The 17,276-nt window shown below is 42.2% G+C and overlaps 1 protein-coding gene across 8 annotated transcripts in view; it reads left to right on the forward strand.

The window, feature by feature from the left end:
- The window catches only part of Trrap (transformation/transcription domain associated protein), a 123,430-nt gene that overhangs the window by 76,365 nt on the left and 29,789 nt on the right, over positions 1–17,276 (forward strand). For all 8 annotated transcript variants that reach the window (XM_029559093.1, XM_029559096.1, XM_029559097.1 and 5 more), the window contains 9 exons: positions 9,472–9,618; positions 10,343–10,545; positions 11,157–11,278; positions 11,573–11,786; positions 12,911–13,090; positions 14,121–14,267; positions 15,157–15,276; positions 15,885–16,172; positions 16,304–16,441. In XM_029559093.1, the coding sequence (XP_029414953.1) occupies positions 9,472–9,618; positions 10,343–10,545; positions 11,157–11,278; positions 11,573–11,786; positions 12,911–13,090; positions 14,121–14,267; positions 15,157–15,276; positions 15,885–16,172; positions 16,304–16,441 (1,559 nt within the window). The remainder of the gene's footprint in view (positions 1–9,471; positions 9,619–10,342; positions 10,546–11,156; positions 11,279–11,572; positions 11,787–12,910; positions 13,091–14,120; positions 14,268–15,156; positions 15,277–15,884; positions 16,173–16,303; positions 16,442–17,276) is intronic.

Genomic DNA, 17,276 nt, shown 5'->3' on the forward strand with positions numbered 1-17,276 from the left:
GATGGATTTTTTTGATGTGTGTCTGTATGCGGTCTGCAATTATCTATGTTCATTAAGGATATGGGTCTATAGTTTTCTTTTTTGGTTGTATCTTTACCTGGCTTTGGTATTAGAGTGATGCTGGCTTCATAGAAGGTATTTGGAAGTTCTCCCTTCATTTCTATCTTTTTGAATAGATTAAGTAGTATTGGATCTAGATCGTCTTTAAACATCTGATAGAATTCTACTGTAAATCCATCTGGTCCTGGGCTTTTTTTAGTCAGGAGGTTTTGTATTACTGTTTCCATTTATTTTTGTGTTACAGGTCTGTTTAATCTGTTAATGTCTTCTTGGTTTAGTTTTGGTGGTTCCCATGCCTTTAGATATCTGTCCATTTCTTTCAGGTTTTCTAATTTAGTAGCATATAAGTTTTTACAGTATTCCCTTATAATGTTCTGTATCTTTCTGGTGTCTGTTGTGATATTTTCCCTTTCATCTCTGATTTTGTTGATTTGGAGGTGCTCTTTCTTTTGGTTAACTGGGCTAGTGGTCTGTCAATCTTGTTTATCTTTTCAAAGAACCAGCTCTTGGATTGGTTGATTCTTTGTATTCTTTGTTTCAATTTCATTAATTTCTGCCCTGATTTTTGTTATTTCTTATTGCCTTCTGGGTTTGGGTTTCGTTTGCTGTTGCTTTTCAAATGTGTTGAGTTGGAGTGTTAAGTCATTTATTGTGTTCTTTCTGATTTTTTGATGTAGGGACTTAGAGCTATAAACTTCCCTCTAAGGACAGCTTTCAGTGTGTCCCAGAGATTTTGTCATGTTGTATTGTCCTTTTCTTTTAATTCCAGTAATAATTTTATTTTTTTCTTAATTTCTCTTTTGACCCATTCATCATTCAGGAGTGTGTTGTTTAATCTCCACGTGTTCATGTGGTGATTAGGGCTTCTTCCGGTTAGTTGTAAGCTTTATTGCATTGTGGTCTGATAGAATGCTTGAAATTATTTCGATCTTTTTTTGTTGTTGTTGTCGTTGTTGTTTTTTTGAGGTTTGTTTTGTGCCCTGGTATACGGTCGATTTTGGAGAAGGTTCCATGGGGTGCTGAGTAGAAAGTATGTCCTTTGGTGCTTGGGTGGAATACTCGGTAGATGTCTGTTAAGTCTATTTGATGTATGATATTGTTTAATTCCCCTGTTGACCTATCTAATGGAGACAGTGGGGTATTGAAGTCCCCTACTATTAATGAGTTGGGGTTAATCTGGGTCTTAAAGTCATGTAGTATTGTTTTTATGAAGTTGGGTACAGCAGAGTTTGGTGAATATATGTTCATGATTGTAATATCTTCTTGATTCATTGCTCCTTTGATCAGCATGAAGTAGCCCTCTTTGTGTCTTCTCATTACTTTTAGTTTAAAGTCTGTTTTGTCAGATATTAGATTTGCTATGCTGCTTTTTTCTTATTACCATTTGCTTGGTATGTTTTTTTTTTCCATCCTTTCACTTTAAGATAGTATTTGTCCTTGAAAGTGAGATGAGTTTCTTGAAGACAACAAAAAGATGGGTTTGTTTCTTAATCCATTCACCTAATCTGTGTGTTTTGACTGGGGAATTCAGTCCATTAATATTTAAAGTTATTAATGAAAGATGAGTATTGAATTCTGTCATTTTTATTTCTGTTTACATTCTTGATATAGCTGTAATTTTCCACAGTTATACCTTCTTGAATTTCTTTCCGCCACCCCTTGAGTATAGTCATTCCTTTCTTGAGCTCTTTGTATTGCTTCCAGAACTCTCTGAAGGTCTCGTTTTGTGGACATGAATTCCTTCAGCCTATTTATGTCATGGAAGATTTTTCTTTCCCCTTTGACTATAATAGACATTTTGGCAGTGTATAGCAATCTGGGTTGGCATCTGTGGTCTTTTAGAACTGGGAATACTTTGGTCCAGGCTCTTCTGGCTTTCATAGTTTGCATTGAAAAGTCAGCTGTAATCCTAATGGGTTTTCCTTTATATGTGACTTGTTGTTCCTCTTTTGCAGCTTTCAGTATTGTGTCTTTGTTTTGTAAGTTTATTGTTTTTACTATGATATGACGTGGAGAGTTTCTGTTCTGGTCCTGTCTGTTTGGTGTTCTGTATGCTTCTTGTATTTGTATGGGCATGTCTTTCTTTAATTTTGGAAAAAAACTTTATTTGGTAGGGATATGTTATTTTGTTTTTTCATGTTATTATTTTTTCTCCATGATTTTCACATGTGACTTTCTTTTGTAGTTTCTGATTCTTGTGTGAGACTCAAGCCTTCAAGTTTAGGTCTGCTTCTTTTTTTGAACTTTATGTGTCTTTGTGGTTTACTTTTTGGGCATGACAAGCTGGTTCCTCCAAGCTTCTGGTTCTCTCTTTTGATTTTATATTGGAGTGGCCAGATTGCTTTTGTCTTCAGGAGGCTCATGTCAGAGGCTCAAGTCAGATGAGGATCAGATGCTCTCAGGCTTTCTCCTAAGGTCTAGAACCCTCCAGGAAAGATTTTGGCCTCAGGAATTTGGGGGTTGGGCTGGCCTAGGAGCAAAGCCCAGATAAGATGCTGGTCTAGGGCATCTGGTGGCCATGCCACCCAGAGATGCAAAGGAAGATGGGGGCAGGAAGCAGCCTCAAGGGCTTCTGGGAACTGCACTGAGGAGCCGGGTTGGTCTGGATGCAAAGGATCAGGAAGAGGAAATGTCAGCCCTGGCATACAGGAGATAGGCTGGCGGGTGATGCTGGCCCAGGGAAGTAGAGGGAGGTGAGGTCAGGTCCACGCCCAGAGTGCTCCTGGGGACCAATAAAGGCACTGAGTAGGTTTGGATGCAAAGGATCAGGAAGCTGTGGTGGTTCCCCAGGTGTCTGGGGTGCCAAGACAAGGAATGGGACAGGACCCAGGCTAGGAGGAGAGACCGGCAGGGGAGATGGGAGGGTGAATGAGGCTGGGGGAGTCAAGGCACTGAGAGTATGATGGACTTACCTCAGAGAGTGAGGCCTGCGGCTCGTGCAGGCCAAGGGAAGCAGAGGGAGGTGAGGGCCGGGCAGGCCCAAAAGCAGTACTCCTGGGACTCAAGAAGGCACTGAGTTGGTCTGGATGCAAAGTATCAGGAAGCAGTGGTGGTTCCCCAGATGTCTGGGGCACCAAGACAAGGAATAGGACAGGACCCAGGCTAGGAGGAGGGACGGTCGGGGGAGATGGGAGGGTGCATTAGGCTGGAAGAGTCAAGAAGCAGAGGGTGCGATGGACTTAGCCTGGAGAGAGAGGCCTGTGGGTCGGAGAGAGTTGCCTGACTAACTTTTTTTATATGGACTTAAACCTAATGTCTGGCATGTGTAATCCCTTGAACTCTTAAAGAAATATACTGATGACTTTCTCTTTGGTTATACTTTCCTTTTGGGTGTTTAAGACCATACAGTTGGCCCAAATAAGTCAATTTATTTTTCACTTAAGGTCGTTTGAGGATTTGTTCCTCAGGGGTGACATGGGCTTAGGAGGAACCCCTGGCTTCTTTCTTTTACCAGTTCCATGTATGTGAAGATAAGTCAAAGGTCCTCCTTGACCAAGCCTGGCTTCACTTGGAAGCATGAATGAGATGTTTCCTCTGAGTTGACCCTCCTCTTTGTAGACTGGACACTGGTTCACATCCATCTCATGGAGTCCCTATGGCCTCCCCCAACAAGAATATGGGTAACTCACCACAGTTACAGGAGATTTTGAGAGGTGTTCCATAGTCCCCTGGAACTTAGTCAGCCTTGGAGGGCAAGGGGCAAAATCTGTCCTTTAAGTCCCTCTGACTAGATTAGTATCATTTGTTCTCTTGATCCTAGCCAGTCTGATTTGGGTAAGGTGATACCTTAGGGTGGTTTTAATTTGCATTTCCCTAATTACTAATGATGTTGAACAGTTTTTGAGATGTTTCTTAGCCATCTTTATTTCTTCCTTTGAGAACTCTGTTTAGATCTTTAACCCACATTTTAGTTGGGTCATTTTGTTTCTTGATTCTTTTGTTTTTTGAGTTCTTTATATATTCTGGGTGTTAAACCTCTGTCAGATGTGTCACTGAAGATTTTTTTCCCCATTCTGTGGGTTTTCTCTTCACTTTTTTTTTGCTTTTACCTTACAGAAAGTTTTTAATTTCTTTTGCTGTACAGAAGATTTTTAGTTTAACAAGGTCCCACTTGTTGATTGCTAATCTTAATTCCTGAGCAATTTCTGTCTGATTTAGAAAATCCTTTCCTACACCTATATCTTCTAAATTACTGCCAATATTTTCTTTTAATAGTTTCAGGGTTTCCAGTTTCACATTGAAGTCTTTGATCCATTTGTAGTTGACTTCTGTGCAAGGCGAAAGATAAGGATCTAGTTTCACTCTTCTATAGGTGGAGATCCAGTTTTGCCAGCACCATTTGTTGAAGATGCTGTCTTTCCTCCGTTGTGTTCTTGGCACCTTTGTCAAATACCAGGTGGCTGAAATTGGTTGTCCTCGGTTTTGGGCCTTCAATGATGTTTCATTGATCTATGTGTCTTTTTTTGTGCCAGTACCATGCTGTGTTTATGACTGTAGCGCTGTAGTATACTTTGAGATCTGGTATAGTAATCCCCCCCAGCGTTGCTCTTTTTGCTCAGGGTTGCTTTGGCTCTCTGAGGTCTTTTGTGCTTCCATACAAATTTAAGGCACTTTATTTTCTAATTCTGTGAAGCATGTTATGGGGATTTTGATTGGGATTACATTGAATATGTATATTGCTTTTGGTAGGATGGTCATTGTCACACTATTAATTCTTCCAATGCAGGAGTATGGGAGGTCCTTCCATCTCCTGGCATCTTCCTCAGTCTCTTTCTTTAATGATTTAAAATTTTCATTGTAGATGTCTTTGGTGTTTTTAGTCAGATTTATTCCTAGATTTTTTTTTTTTTTTTTAGACTATTGTGATTGGGAGGGTTTCTATGTACTCTGATATATATAGAAAGGCTACTGATTTTTGTAAGTTGATTTTGTAACCTACCCCTTTGATGAAAGTATTGAATATTTCTAGCAGTTTTCTGGTGGAATTTTTGGAATCTCATGTATAATATCATATTGTCTGCAAATAGTAATAATTTGTCCTCTTCTTTTCAATTAGTACCCCTTTAATTTCCTTCTCTTGTTTTATTCCTCTAGCAAGAGTTTCAAGAACTATATTGAAAAGGAGTAGAGATAGTGGACAGCCTTGTCTGGTTCCTGATTTCAATGGGAAGTTCCTAATTTCAATGGGAAAGCTTCCAGTTTTCTCCATTTAGAATGATGTTGGCTGTGGGTTTGATATATTTAGCTTTAATTATGTTGAGGTATGTTCCCTCCAGTCCAATCCCCTCTAGGACTTTGAACATAAATGCATGCTGAATTTTGTCAGTAGCCTTTTCTGCATCTATTGAGATGACGATGTGGTTTTTGTCTTTGAGTCCACTTATATGATTAATGACATTTATTGACATTCATATATTGAACGAAGTCCATGCATCTCTGGGATAAAGCCTACTTGATCATGATGAATGATCTTTTTGATATACACCTGTATGCGGTTTGCAAGTATTTTGTTGAGAACTTTTGCATCTATGTTCATTAAAGATAGGGATCAATAGTTTTCTTTTTTGCTTGTGTCTTGGTTTGGATATTAGAGTGATGCTGGCTTCATAGAAGGAATTTGGGAATTCTCCCTCTGTTTCTATCTTTTTGAATAAATTAAGTAGTATTGGTTAGAGGTATTTAAATGTCTGGTAGAATTCTGCTGTAAATCCATCTGGGCCTGGGCTTTTTTTAGTTGGGAGGCTTCATATTACTGTTTTGTTTTCCTTATATGTTATGAGTCTGTTTAAACTGTTAATCTCTTCTTGGTTTAACTTTGGTGGTGCCCATGATTTTAGATATCCATCCATTTCTTTTAGGTATTCAAATTCAGTAGCATATAGGTTTTTAAAAATATTCCCTTATAATGATCTGGATCTTTTGGGTGTCTTGTTGTGAAGTTTTCCCTTTCACCTCTGATTTTGTTGATTTGGATTTGCTCTTTCTTTCTTTTGGTTAACTGGGCTAAGGGCCTGTCTATCTTGTTTAGCTTTTCAAAGAACCAGCTCTTAGATTCATTGATTCTTTGTATTTTTTCTTTGTTTCTATTTCATTAATTTCTGCCCTGACTTTTGATATTTCTTCTCTTCTGCTGGGTTTGGGTTTCATCTGTTCTTGCCTTTCCAGCATCTTGAGTTGTGTCAGGTTATTTATTTGCACTGTTTCTTTTTTTTTTTTTTTTTCACTTTTTGAAAAAGTTTAATTTTTTTCATTTTGTGTGTATGCGTGTATTGCCTGCATTTAAGTAAGTGCAACCATGTTGTGCAATGTACCTGGAGGTCAGAAAAGTCTGTAACGTAGGCACTTAGAGGTATAAACTTCTGTCTTAGGACTGCTTTTAAAGTGTCCCAGAGGTTGTGTTGTCCTTTTTGTTGAATTCCAGGAATTCTTTTGTTTCTTTCTTAATTTCTTCTTTGACCCACTCATTGTTTAGGAGTGTGTTGTTTAATTACCATGAGTTCCTGTAGTGACTAGGGCTTTGTCCAGTGTTGATTTTGAGCTTTATTGCATTGTAGTCTGATAGAATGCATGGAATTATTTCAATTTTTTTTTGTATTTGTTGAGGTTTGTCTTGTGGGCCTGTATGTGGTCAGTTTTTGAAAAAGTTCCATGGGGTGCTGAGTAGAAAGTGTATTCTTTGTTGCTTGGGTGGAATATTTGAAAGATGTCTGTTAGGTCCATTTGATGTATGGTATCATTTAATTCGGACGTCTCTCTGTTTATTCTTTGTGCAGTTGGCCTATCTGATGGAGACATTGGAGTATTGAAGTCCCCTACTGTTACTGAGTTGGTTAATCTGTGTCTTAAAGTCCTGTAGTATTGTTTTTATGAATTTGGGTGCACCAGAGTTTGGTGAATATATGTTCATGATTGTAATACCTTCTTGATTCATTGTTCCTTTGATCAAAATGAAGTGGCCCTCTTTGCCCCTTCTAATAAGTTTTAGTTTAAAGTCTATTTTGTCAGATATTAGAATTGCTACACCTGCTTTTTTCTTAGTGCCATTTGCCTGGTATATTTTGTTCCATCCTTTCACTTTGAGATAGTGTCTGTCCTTGAAAGTGAGACGAGTTTCTTGCAGACAACAAAAAGATGGGTTTTGTTTCTTAATCCATTCATATAGTCTGTGTCTTTTGACTGGGGAGTTCAGTCTGATCAAGGTTATTATTGAAAGATGTGTATTGGTTGCCATCATTTTGATTGCCTTTGTGTTCTCTGTCTAATTTTGTGTTTCCTCAGTTATACCTTTATTTATTTTCTTTCATTGCCCCTGGGGCATAGTTGTTTCTCTCTCTGCTCCCTGTATTGCTTCAAGTATTCTTTGAAGGGCTGGTTTTGTGGACATGTATTCTTTCAGGCTATTGGTGTCATGGAAGATTTTTCTTTCCCCTTCAAGTATTATAGACATTTTTGCTGAGAAGTATTCTGGGCTGGCATCTATTGTCATGTAGAACTGGACATACCTTGGTCCAGGCTCTTCTGGCTTTCATAGTTTGCATTGATAAGTCAGCTGTAATTCTGATGGGCTTTCCTTTGTATGTGACTTGTTCTTCTTTTACTGCTTTCAGTGTTCTCTCTTTGTTCTGTGCGTTTAGTGTTTATACTGTGATATGTCATGGGGAGTTTCTTTTCTGATCCTCTCTATTTGGTGTTCTATGTGCTTCCTCTATTTGTATGGGGATGTCTTTCCTTAATTTTGGGAAATTCTCTTCTATAGTCCTTTTTAAGATCTGGTCAATACCATTAACCTGAAATTCTTCTCCTTCCTCTATTCCTATGATCTGTAGATTTGGTCTTTTCTTGGTGTCCCACATCGCTTGCATATTCCATTCCTGTGTTTTTTAAAATTTTCCATATTCTTTGCTTGAGTGGTCCAATTATTCACCTTTTTCCTCCAGTGTTGATATTGTTTTCCTTTCATTCATTCTAGCAGTGAGGTTTCCCCTGTTGTTTCAAGTTGGCTGATTGAGTTTTGCACTTCCTTCTTCATTTCTGCCTGAGTTTTCTTCAATGTTTCTCTTTTGTGATTTCATTCAGAAGTTTATCCTTATCTTTTTTTAGTTCTTTCATTTGTTTGTTCGTGTGTTCTTTAAATTCATTGAATTCCTTCATCATGTTTATGATTGTTCTTTTAAATTCTGTGTCCTGGGTTATCTCTAGGGGGTTCTCCTTGTAGAACTCTTCTACAGGACTGGTGGATTTTGGTGGGACATAGTGCTTTGGCTTTCCATTTTATTATTCTTTCAGTTTATGATTCTAATATGAGAATTAAGTTGAAGTATGCTTCTGTTTGTATTATCGGGGTGCCTTGGTCCTTTCCTTACTGGTTATGTAGATCTGGTTGGTACAGGTTTTGGATTCTCTCAGGTTTAATTTTGGAGGTAACTGATGGCTTCAGATGAACTACTCAGGAGCACCCACAGAAGCGCAAGTTAGGTTCCAGTCAGGTACACTCAGGCTTCTTCTAAGGTTTGGACCTCTATTAGCAGGAACTCAGAACAAAATTTGGGGAGTACCCTAATGGGGGGGGGCACGATTTTGGGACTCTCAGTTGTTCTCCTAAACTGATGAGGGTTATCAGTCCCTGTGCCATAGGAAGACTAGAACTGGGCACTCTCTGGCGGTCTGCTGAGATCAATAGCTACAGCACCAATGGAGGTCGGAACCTACCCTTTCAGGCTGTCTCCTGGGATCTCAGCCTTAGTCTACCAAAGCCAGTTCTGCCCTCAGAGCTTATCTTATTAAAGGGAGAATATATTGCTTAATTTTGTTGTTCTTTGTGTGTGTGTGTGTGTGTGTGTGTGTGTGTGTGTGTGTTTTTGTGTGTGTGTGTGTGTGTGTGTGTGTACATGTATGGAGGCCAGGGGTTAGCAATATATGTCGTTCCTTGGGATTGCTTTACTTTATTATTGGGGAAGATTTTCTCACTGAACCTGGAGCTCTCCAAGCAGACTAGGCTGTCTGGCCAGTGATCCCCAGGATCCTCCTGTCTCCTGCCCAAGGATTATAGTCATGTACCACTAGGTCTTGCTCTTGACATCTGAACTGGAATCTTATTGCTCATAAGGCAGCCCTGTTATTTTTCTTCTCTTTTTTGGGGTGGTGGTATGTGGTGTGTGTGTGTGTGCGTGCGTGCGTGCGTGCGTGCGTGCGTGCGTGCGTACGTGCGTGCGTGTGTGTGTGTGTGTGTATGTGTCTTTGAGACAGGGTTTCCCCATAGCCCTAGCTGGCCTGGAACTTACTATCTAGACCAGGCTGGCCTTGAACTCACAGAGATCCGCCTGCCTCTTCCTCCCAAGTGCCAGGACTAAAGGTGTGCACCACCACGCCCGGTTATTTTTCTATAAAGCATCTGCCATTCCTGGTCTGCAGGGACACTCATGATCCTCAAGTCGGCCTGCAGCAACAACCCAAGCTACATTGATAGGCTGATCTCGGTCTTCATGCGCTCCCTGCAGAAGATGGTTCGAGAACATTTAAATCCACAGGCAGCGTCGGGGAGTACAGAAGCAACCGCAGGTGACAGCCGGGGCCCCATGTTCTCCGTGAACTCTCAAACACCTGAGCAGGGCAGGGTGTTTGGTTGAACTCTGATGTTAGTTAACATAGGTTAATGCGAAGCCCTGTTATTGACAGGAAATTGATTGCAACTCCTGAAACAGAGGTTTAAAATTCAAACTAAATTAAAATGTAATTTAAAATAAATGCTAAATTCAAAACCTATTTTATTATTAGTGAGAATTAGAATGCAAAATAATTGAAAGTGGGTAGACTCTGGTGTGAAACCTTCTCCACTTCTGCTGAATGAGTTATCAGAATGCTGTCAGACTACTTAATCAGAGCTGCTGATTCTGAGTTAAATCACAGGCTCCAGACCCAAATCATGACTCCTGCCCTCTAGATGATAGGTGGGACTGGACATTTGGTAGGGTGATGAGCAAGCACAGCTGCTTGATACCCCTCAGGACCCAAATGCCTAGTGAAAGTTAGTGGCTTCAAGATGGGATGTGGAAAGGCTGGGGTGGCCCTCACAGGTCCCATTGGGTCCATCACTCCCATTCTTCATGCCCAGGACTGCTGGTGGCCACTTTGGAAGGAGAAACTATATAGAAGGTGATATCACTTCAAATCCCCGAGTTCTAGTTCCTGGGGTAAAGATTCATGGTGGACACATGGCAGTACTGCAGGGTGGTAGCCCTTTTAAGTATAACTGTAGGGATTGATGGGATGTGTGTCTACATAGCTGGAACAAGTGAGCTGGTGATGCTGAGCCTGGAGTTGGTGAAGACACGACTGGCCGTTATGAGTATGGAGATGCGCAAGAACTTCATCCAGGCCATCCTGACCTCCCTCATCGAGAAGTCCCCAGATGCCAAGATTTTGCGGGCTGTGGTGAAGATTGTGGAGGAATGGGTGAAGAATAACTCCCCAATGGCAGCCAATCAGGTAAGCTGGCAGGAGGGCACTGCTCTCCCACTTGACCAGCTTTGGCATGCAAGGGAATTCAGGCAGCACTCTCTTGTTCTTCCTTCTGAAACTTGTAGAAGCAAAATGTTTTCTAGATTCGACCTTCTGTAGCTTCGCTTGATTAGAAGGCATTCACACCATGCACCAAACAAGTGTTAGAGTAGCCAGTACGCATCTTAACTGTGGTTTTTGTGTGTCTGAAAATGCTACGTGAGTCTTACTTGTGTACCCGCTAATGGTGGTGGCAGTAAACCAGAAAATACTGCTGCCCACAGGGGGCTGCCATGTAGGCTAGAGAGATGCTTGGAACTTCTGAGTTGTCATCCTTTAGTCTTGCTCTCTCCAAAGAAAGTCAGAGTCCCCTTGAAGGCTCTGTTGGCATGTCTTAACTTTTGACACCCAAAGATGATCAGTCATCTTTGTGGGTTTTTTTTTTTTTCCTTCTGTTTTCAAATGAGCTGGATTTATTGTAATGATTAATAATTTCATTGATAAAATCATAGGAACTTGAAAAGGTGTTGAGCAGGTGGTAGAAGTACTTTTCAAGTAGAAAGAATTGACAATTTCTTTTGGAAACCACTTCTGTGTAGACACCCACCCTCCGGGAGAAGTCAGTCTTGCTTGTGAAAATGATGAGCTACGTGGAGAAACGCTTCCCAGAAGACCTAGAACTCAACGCCCAGTTTCTAGACCTTGTCAACTATGTCTACAGGTAATGAAGCATTTGATCACGGGTCACGTGTGACATCTGAGCTGTGCTTTCCTCTCCCCTGCAGCATCATGACTGATCTTTCACTTCATATCAATTTAATGCTCCCTTTGATACTAGGTGACCTATCTTGAATCATGACTAAGACTTTTGCTGAAATGCTGCTTAAGCATTATGGGAGTGGAAAGCCTATTATTAGAGTGCAGCTTAGTTTGGGAAACTGGTGTCCATCTTGTTCCTCTCATGAGCCAGCTGGTCGCCAGGCTCTTATGTCTCCTGTTTCTTCTCTGATTATAGGGATGAGGCACTTTCTGGCAGCGAGCTGACGGCGAAGCTTGAGCCCGCTTTTCTCTCGGGGCTACGTTGTGCCCAGCCACTCATCAGGGCCAAGTTTTTCGAGGTTTTTGACAACTCTATGAAACGCCGTGTCTATGAACGCCTGCTGTATGTCACCTGTTCTCAGAATTGGGAAGCCATGGGGAACCATTTCTGGATCAAGCAGTGCATTGAGGTAGGGCAGGCTGGGGGCTTTCTGAGGGTGGGCACAGAACATAGTTCATATTTTCACAACTCAAGATGATTTGGAAATCTCTACCATAAACTTGCTCTTATCCCTAGTACAGGGACAAACAAAAAGATTTCAGGCCCAACATTCATCTAAAGGTGTTTGTTTCTTTGTTTTCCCCTGATTAAAACTCTTCATCAAAAAGTTGAATAAGGGCTTGTGAGTTGGCTCAATGAATACAGGTGTCTACTGCCAAGCTGAAAATCCGAGTTCAGTCTTGAGACCTCCTGGTGGGAAGGGAGAACCAATTTCTATAAGTTGTCCTTACACACACACACACTTCAAAATAGATAAATAAAAATGTAATTAAAAAAGTTTTTCCAGGCTTGGTGGCATATACCTTTAATCTCAGCACTCTGGAGGCAAAGGCAAGTGGGTCTCCGTGAATTCAAGGCCAGCCAGGGCTACATAGTTGAGACCCTGTCCCAAAAACTGAACAACAAGTGATATACTTCCTCCAGGAAGATTTCAACTCCTAAAGATTCCATAACTTCTGTCAAGTTACTAGTACTGAGGAATACCTACCTACTTAGCCAGAATTAACGAAACAATTGCAGTAGGCCGTCTTAAATTCTCTCTAATGCAGGAAAGTAAAGTATAGTCTTGGGCCTCAGTGATACCTGGTCCCCAGGGTTCCCATTTATATAGAATGACTATTCCCTCAGTGCCTTATGCAGCAGGGATTTGGAACTGGGCTGATGGCCACACAGTGTGCAAAGTTCCCTTCTTTCCCTGTCTGAGCAGAGTCCCCCTCGGTGAGAGAGTGGGAGCTACTGCATGTGGAAGAGCCTTGGAGAAGTCTGAGAACAGAGGGGCCCTCGTAGGCAGGCAAGCACTGTCACATCACAGATTTTCATTTGGCCCCTGAGAAGCTTGGCCTGTCCCCCTGAAGCTGTGGGAAGTGTTTGAGGGGCTTAGGGAAGGGTTTGAGGAGTTCAATGAGACTGTTGCAATGAGTAGGTATTGCTCAGGTACACACACACACACACACACACACACACACACACACCCCTCCCTGCAGTGCTGGGTGTCTGTTTTAAACTGAACTTCTTTCCCATGATCCTCTCCAGCTGCTCCTGGCTGTGTGTGAGAAGGGCACAGCCATTGGTACCAGCTGCCAGGGGGCCATGCTCCCATCCATCACCAACGTCATCAACCTGGCCGATAGCCATGACCGAGCTGCCTTTGCCATGGTCACACATGTCAAGCAGGAGCCTCGGGAACGAGAGAACAGTGAATCCAAAGAAGAGGTAGGCTCCATACCCAGGCAGAATCACCATACCACAAGTGCAACACAGCAGGCCCTCTGTCCACCCGAAAGCTCTGGTGTGGTGCCCAGGTTCAGATTTTCTTATTGAAATTGAGAAGCATGTTAGTTGCATTCCATTTGGTGATAGATGACTCTCCTGAGCCAGTACCTTTGGAATGGGATTGTAGAAAGCACTGGCCAGCTGTTCCTGTGCAGTGACCCCACCAGCATCGCAGCCCCACCACATCTGTTTAGTTTTGGCTAAAGTTTTTCTATTTATTTTGCTTCCTATAATCCAAATATGGAAGCAAATGGTGATGCAAGGGAGGGCCATGGCGGGCAGAATATGAGCAAAGTGTGGTGTTGTGTGTATGAAAATGTAATGAAACACATTCTGTACCCTAACTAGCACTATTTAAAATATAGGAATCATTTACCTAAAGTGCTTAGAGCCAGATACATTTCAGATTTGGGGAGTTTATGGATTTTGAAGTATTTGCATAGACTTTACCACAGTTGTGCATCCTTGACCCCAAATTCTGAAATCTGAAATGATCCAAAATCTCAAACTTTTGAGCATCATGTTTGTGCTTAGAAGTTTTGATTTTTTTTTTTTTTTTTTTTTTTTTTTTGGTGTGTTTTAGAGTTGGGGTTTTCAGATCAGTTCTAGGAAAAGATTCCAAGAAACTTAGAAAAAGTACATTTATCAAAAACATAGGGACTGGAGAGATGGCTCAATGGTTTAGAATGTGTACTGTTAACTGCTCCTATATAAGCCCAAGTTTGGTTCCTAGCACCTGCATCAGGTAGCTCATGACCGCCTGTAACGCCAGCTGTAGGATCCAAAGACCTCTTCTGGCCTCTGTGGACACTTGCACTCACATTCACGTACCCTCACACAGACACCACACATGCATACACATAATTAAAAATAAGTAAAATCTTGGAAAAAAAAATATGCACAGCCAGCAGCATAGAGGCGTTGTGTTGGTTGTTTTGAGAGTTCTGACCATCTGGGTTTCCTTGTTTAGGATGTAGAGATAGATATTGAGCTGGCTCCTGGAGATCAGACAAGCACTCCCAGGACCAAAGAACTGTCTGAGAAGGACATCGGGAACCAACTGCATATGCTCACCAACAGACATGACAAGTTCCTTGACACCCTCCGGGAGGTGAAGGTCCGTATGCAATTTGAATTATTTTTAGTCCAAACTAAAAATGTTATTCCTCGGTACATAAATTTTTCTGTTTCTAGCTGCCCTCCATTCTCCTTCCTACCTCAGTTGAAACCATTGTAGATCTGGGAGAGTCTGAGTAGGATATTTAGCAGAATTGAGGCAGCGGGTTACAGGGTCTTAAGGGGGAAACAGAGAGAAGGTGGCTTCTTTGTTACCATCCCTTTGAAGAAATGGTAAAACTGACTGGTAGAAGCCTGTGATGAGCTGTGACGCTGGGCTGTTGAAGTGCAGGAAACAAGAAGTTAGGGAGTTAACGTGGCAGCGGCCCTCCACATGCACCTGCTGTTTGAGATGGTCCCAGGTTGAAGCTCTGGCTTCCACACACCGTCTCAGTAGTCGTGAGGGCGGGCGTTTTTTTGCATTTTGATTCTATTCTGCTGTGTACCGTGTCATCTGAGGGAAGTCACACAGAAATGATGATGGTGCTGGGGAAGAAAAAGCAAGAGTTATCACCAGCAATTTTTACATAAAATTTCCTTGGTAACCAATCTGAACTTTTGCATTGAATCAGCCTTTGAATTAGTATCTGAGTGAGGCCATCCCTGTCTCAGGTAAGCAGAGAGTGCTTAGCTGGACCAGGAAGGAGCGCATCCTTAGAGATGAGAGTGATGTGACCTCATCAGTGTAGACTAGGACGTTAATAGACCTCTGTGCCTGCTTCATCACTACCTGAAAGCAGGGCTGTGGTCTGTGTCCCCACCCTGAGGAACTTCTGTGGGCAATGCTGACTCAGCGGTGGCCTTGGTGTCTGCATCACACCCGGTACCTCTTGTGTAGGGATGCAGGAGGCACATCACAGCCCTCTAAACTCATCCTCTTCTGTTCACAGACTGGGGCACTGCTCAGTGCCTTTGTTCAGCTGTGCCATATTTCCACCACACTGGCAGAGAAGACCTGGGTCCAGCTTTTTCCAAGACTGTGGAAAATCCTCTCTGACAGACAACAGCATGTGAGTAGCTTTAAATCCAATTTGGAAAAATGTAGTATCCACTTTTGATAAATAATCATGATAGAACAAAGTCCTAAATTTTAGCACATTACAACTACCCACTATTACCAAGGAAGAATTACCACAATATTCCTAGATGATGTGAGAGAGGGAAAGGCCAGGTTTTTCTGAAACTTTTTTCAAAATTTTTATTTTATGTGTATGAGTGTTTTGTCTGTCTGTATGTAAGTGTGCTATATGTGTGCAGTGCCCACAGAGGATGGAAGAGGGCAATGAATCTTCTGGAATTGGAGTTGTGGACAGTTGTTAGCTTCCATGTGGGTTCTGGGAACCAAACCCTGGTCCTCTGTAAGAGGAGCCAGGGCTCTTAATCACTGAGCCTTCTCTCCAGCCCTGAAGCCAACTTTTGTATCTGTATTTGAGACAGAGTCTTGATACATATCCTGCTTGGCCTCAACTTGTTGTGTAGCCCAGTCTGGCCTTGAACTTGCCATTCTCGTGCCTCAGCCTCTCTGGAGTGTTGGGATTGCAGGTGTTCTCCACCATACCTGGCCCCAGGTTGCCAGTTTTTGAATGAAGACCTGAACTGACTGACTGTTTGGTCCTAGGCTCTGGCAGGTGAGATCAGCCCGTTTCTGTGTAGTGGCAGTCATCAGGTACAGCGAGACTGCCAGCCCAGCGCGTTGAACTGCTTCGTGGAAGCCATGTCCCAGTGTGTCCCCCCAATCCCCATCAGACCCTGTGTGCTGAAGTACCTGGGGAAGACCCACAACCTCTGGTTCCGCTCCACCTTGATGCTGGAGCACCAGGCCTTTGAGAAGGGGCTGAGTCTACAGATCAAGCCGAAGCAGACAACCGAGTTCTATGAGCAGGAGAGCATCACACCCCCACAGCAGGTGACTCACCTCATGCTCTTAACTTTCTATAGGACATCTCCCAGTGGCTTTAGATCAAAACACAGGGAAGGTACTTTATTGATTAAAAATATGTGTTTGTCTCAAGATTCAAAAACAGTGATCTGTTGCAGGAGATCCTGGATTCCCTCGCTGAACTGTACTCCCTGTTACAAGAAGAAGACATGTGGGCCGGGCTTTGGCAGAAAAGATGCAAGTACTCAGAGACGGCAACTGCGATTGCTTACGAGCAGCACGGCTTCTTTGAGCAGGTACCTCGGGGTGGTGGCTGGTCAGTTTCATTTCTGGGGCTTCCTTTAATGTCACACCCTTAAGTTCTTACACATTCACTTCCGAGGAGATTGCTGTTTCATTTGAGCCTTTTTGTTGTTTGTTGTGATAATGGCAAGGGAATCCAAGCCTCTGTGGATTGGGCAAGCATTCTTTCACTGAGCTGTAGCTATGGTCATAGTGTTACTGAAGCATTTAAATTCTTCACACAAAGACCTTGTGAAGTCTTGACATAGAGAAGCCTTGGTACATACCATGCAAAGCTTCTAGTATTTTTCTTGGGGTGAAGTACACATACCATGGAGAGTGTGTGGTCAGGCTACAGGTTTGTGGAATAGGTTCTCTCCAGTTTTACCTGGATTCCAGGGATTGAACTCAGGTCATCATGCTTGGCAGCAAGTTCTTTTAATTAAGGAGCCATCTCACTAGCCCTGACGTCTAGTTTTTATTGTGTGTGTGTGTTTTTTTTTTTTCTTTTGAGACCCTGTCTCAAAAGAGACCTGGAATTTGCTATGCCATGATACCTGGCTGCCATGCACTTTTTAAAAGCACGTCCCTCAGGCTGGAGAGATGGCTCAGCAGCTACTTACAGAGCACTCAAGTTTAGTTTCCAGCTCCAATATGGCAGCCAACAACCATCTATAACTCCAATTCCAGGGGATCTGATGTCCTCTTCTGGCCTCTGTGAGCATTGCACAACGTAGTGCACTTAAAAACATGCAGGTAGTACACTCATACACATAAAGAGAAATAAGTAAAAAAAAATTAAAAAGTACAGACCCAGTCTTTTAGCATCAGAAGATACTGAGTTTGGTC

Source organism: Nannospalax galili, unplaced genomic scaffold (genome assembly GCF_000622305.1).
Source record: "Nannospalax galili isolate Female #2095 unplaced genomic scaffold, S.galili_v1.0 scaffold809, whole genome shotgun sequence".
Taxonomy (NCBI): Eukaryota; Metazoa; Chordata; class Mammalia; order Rodentia; family Spalacidae; genus Nannospalax; species Nannospalax galili.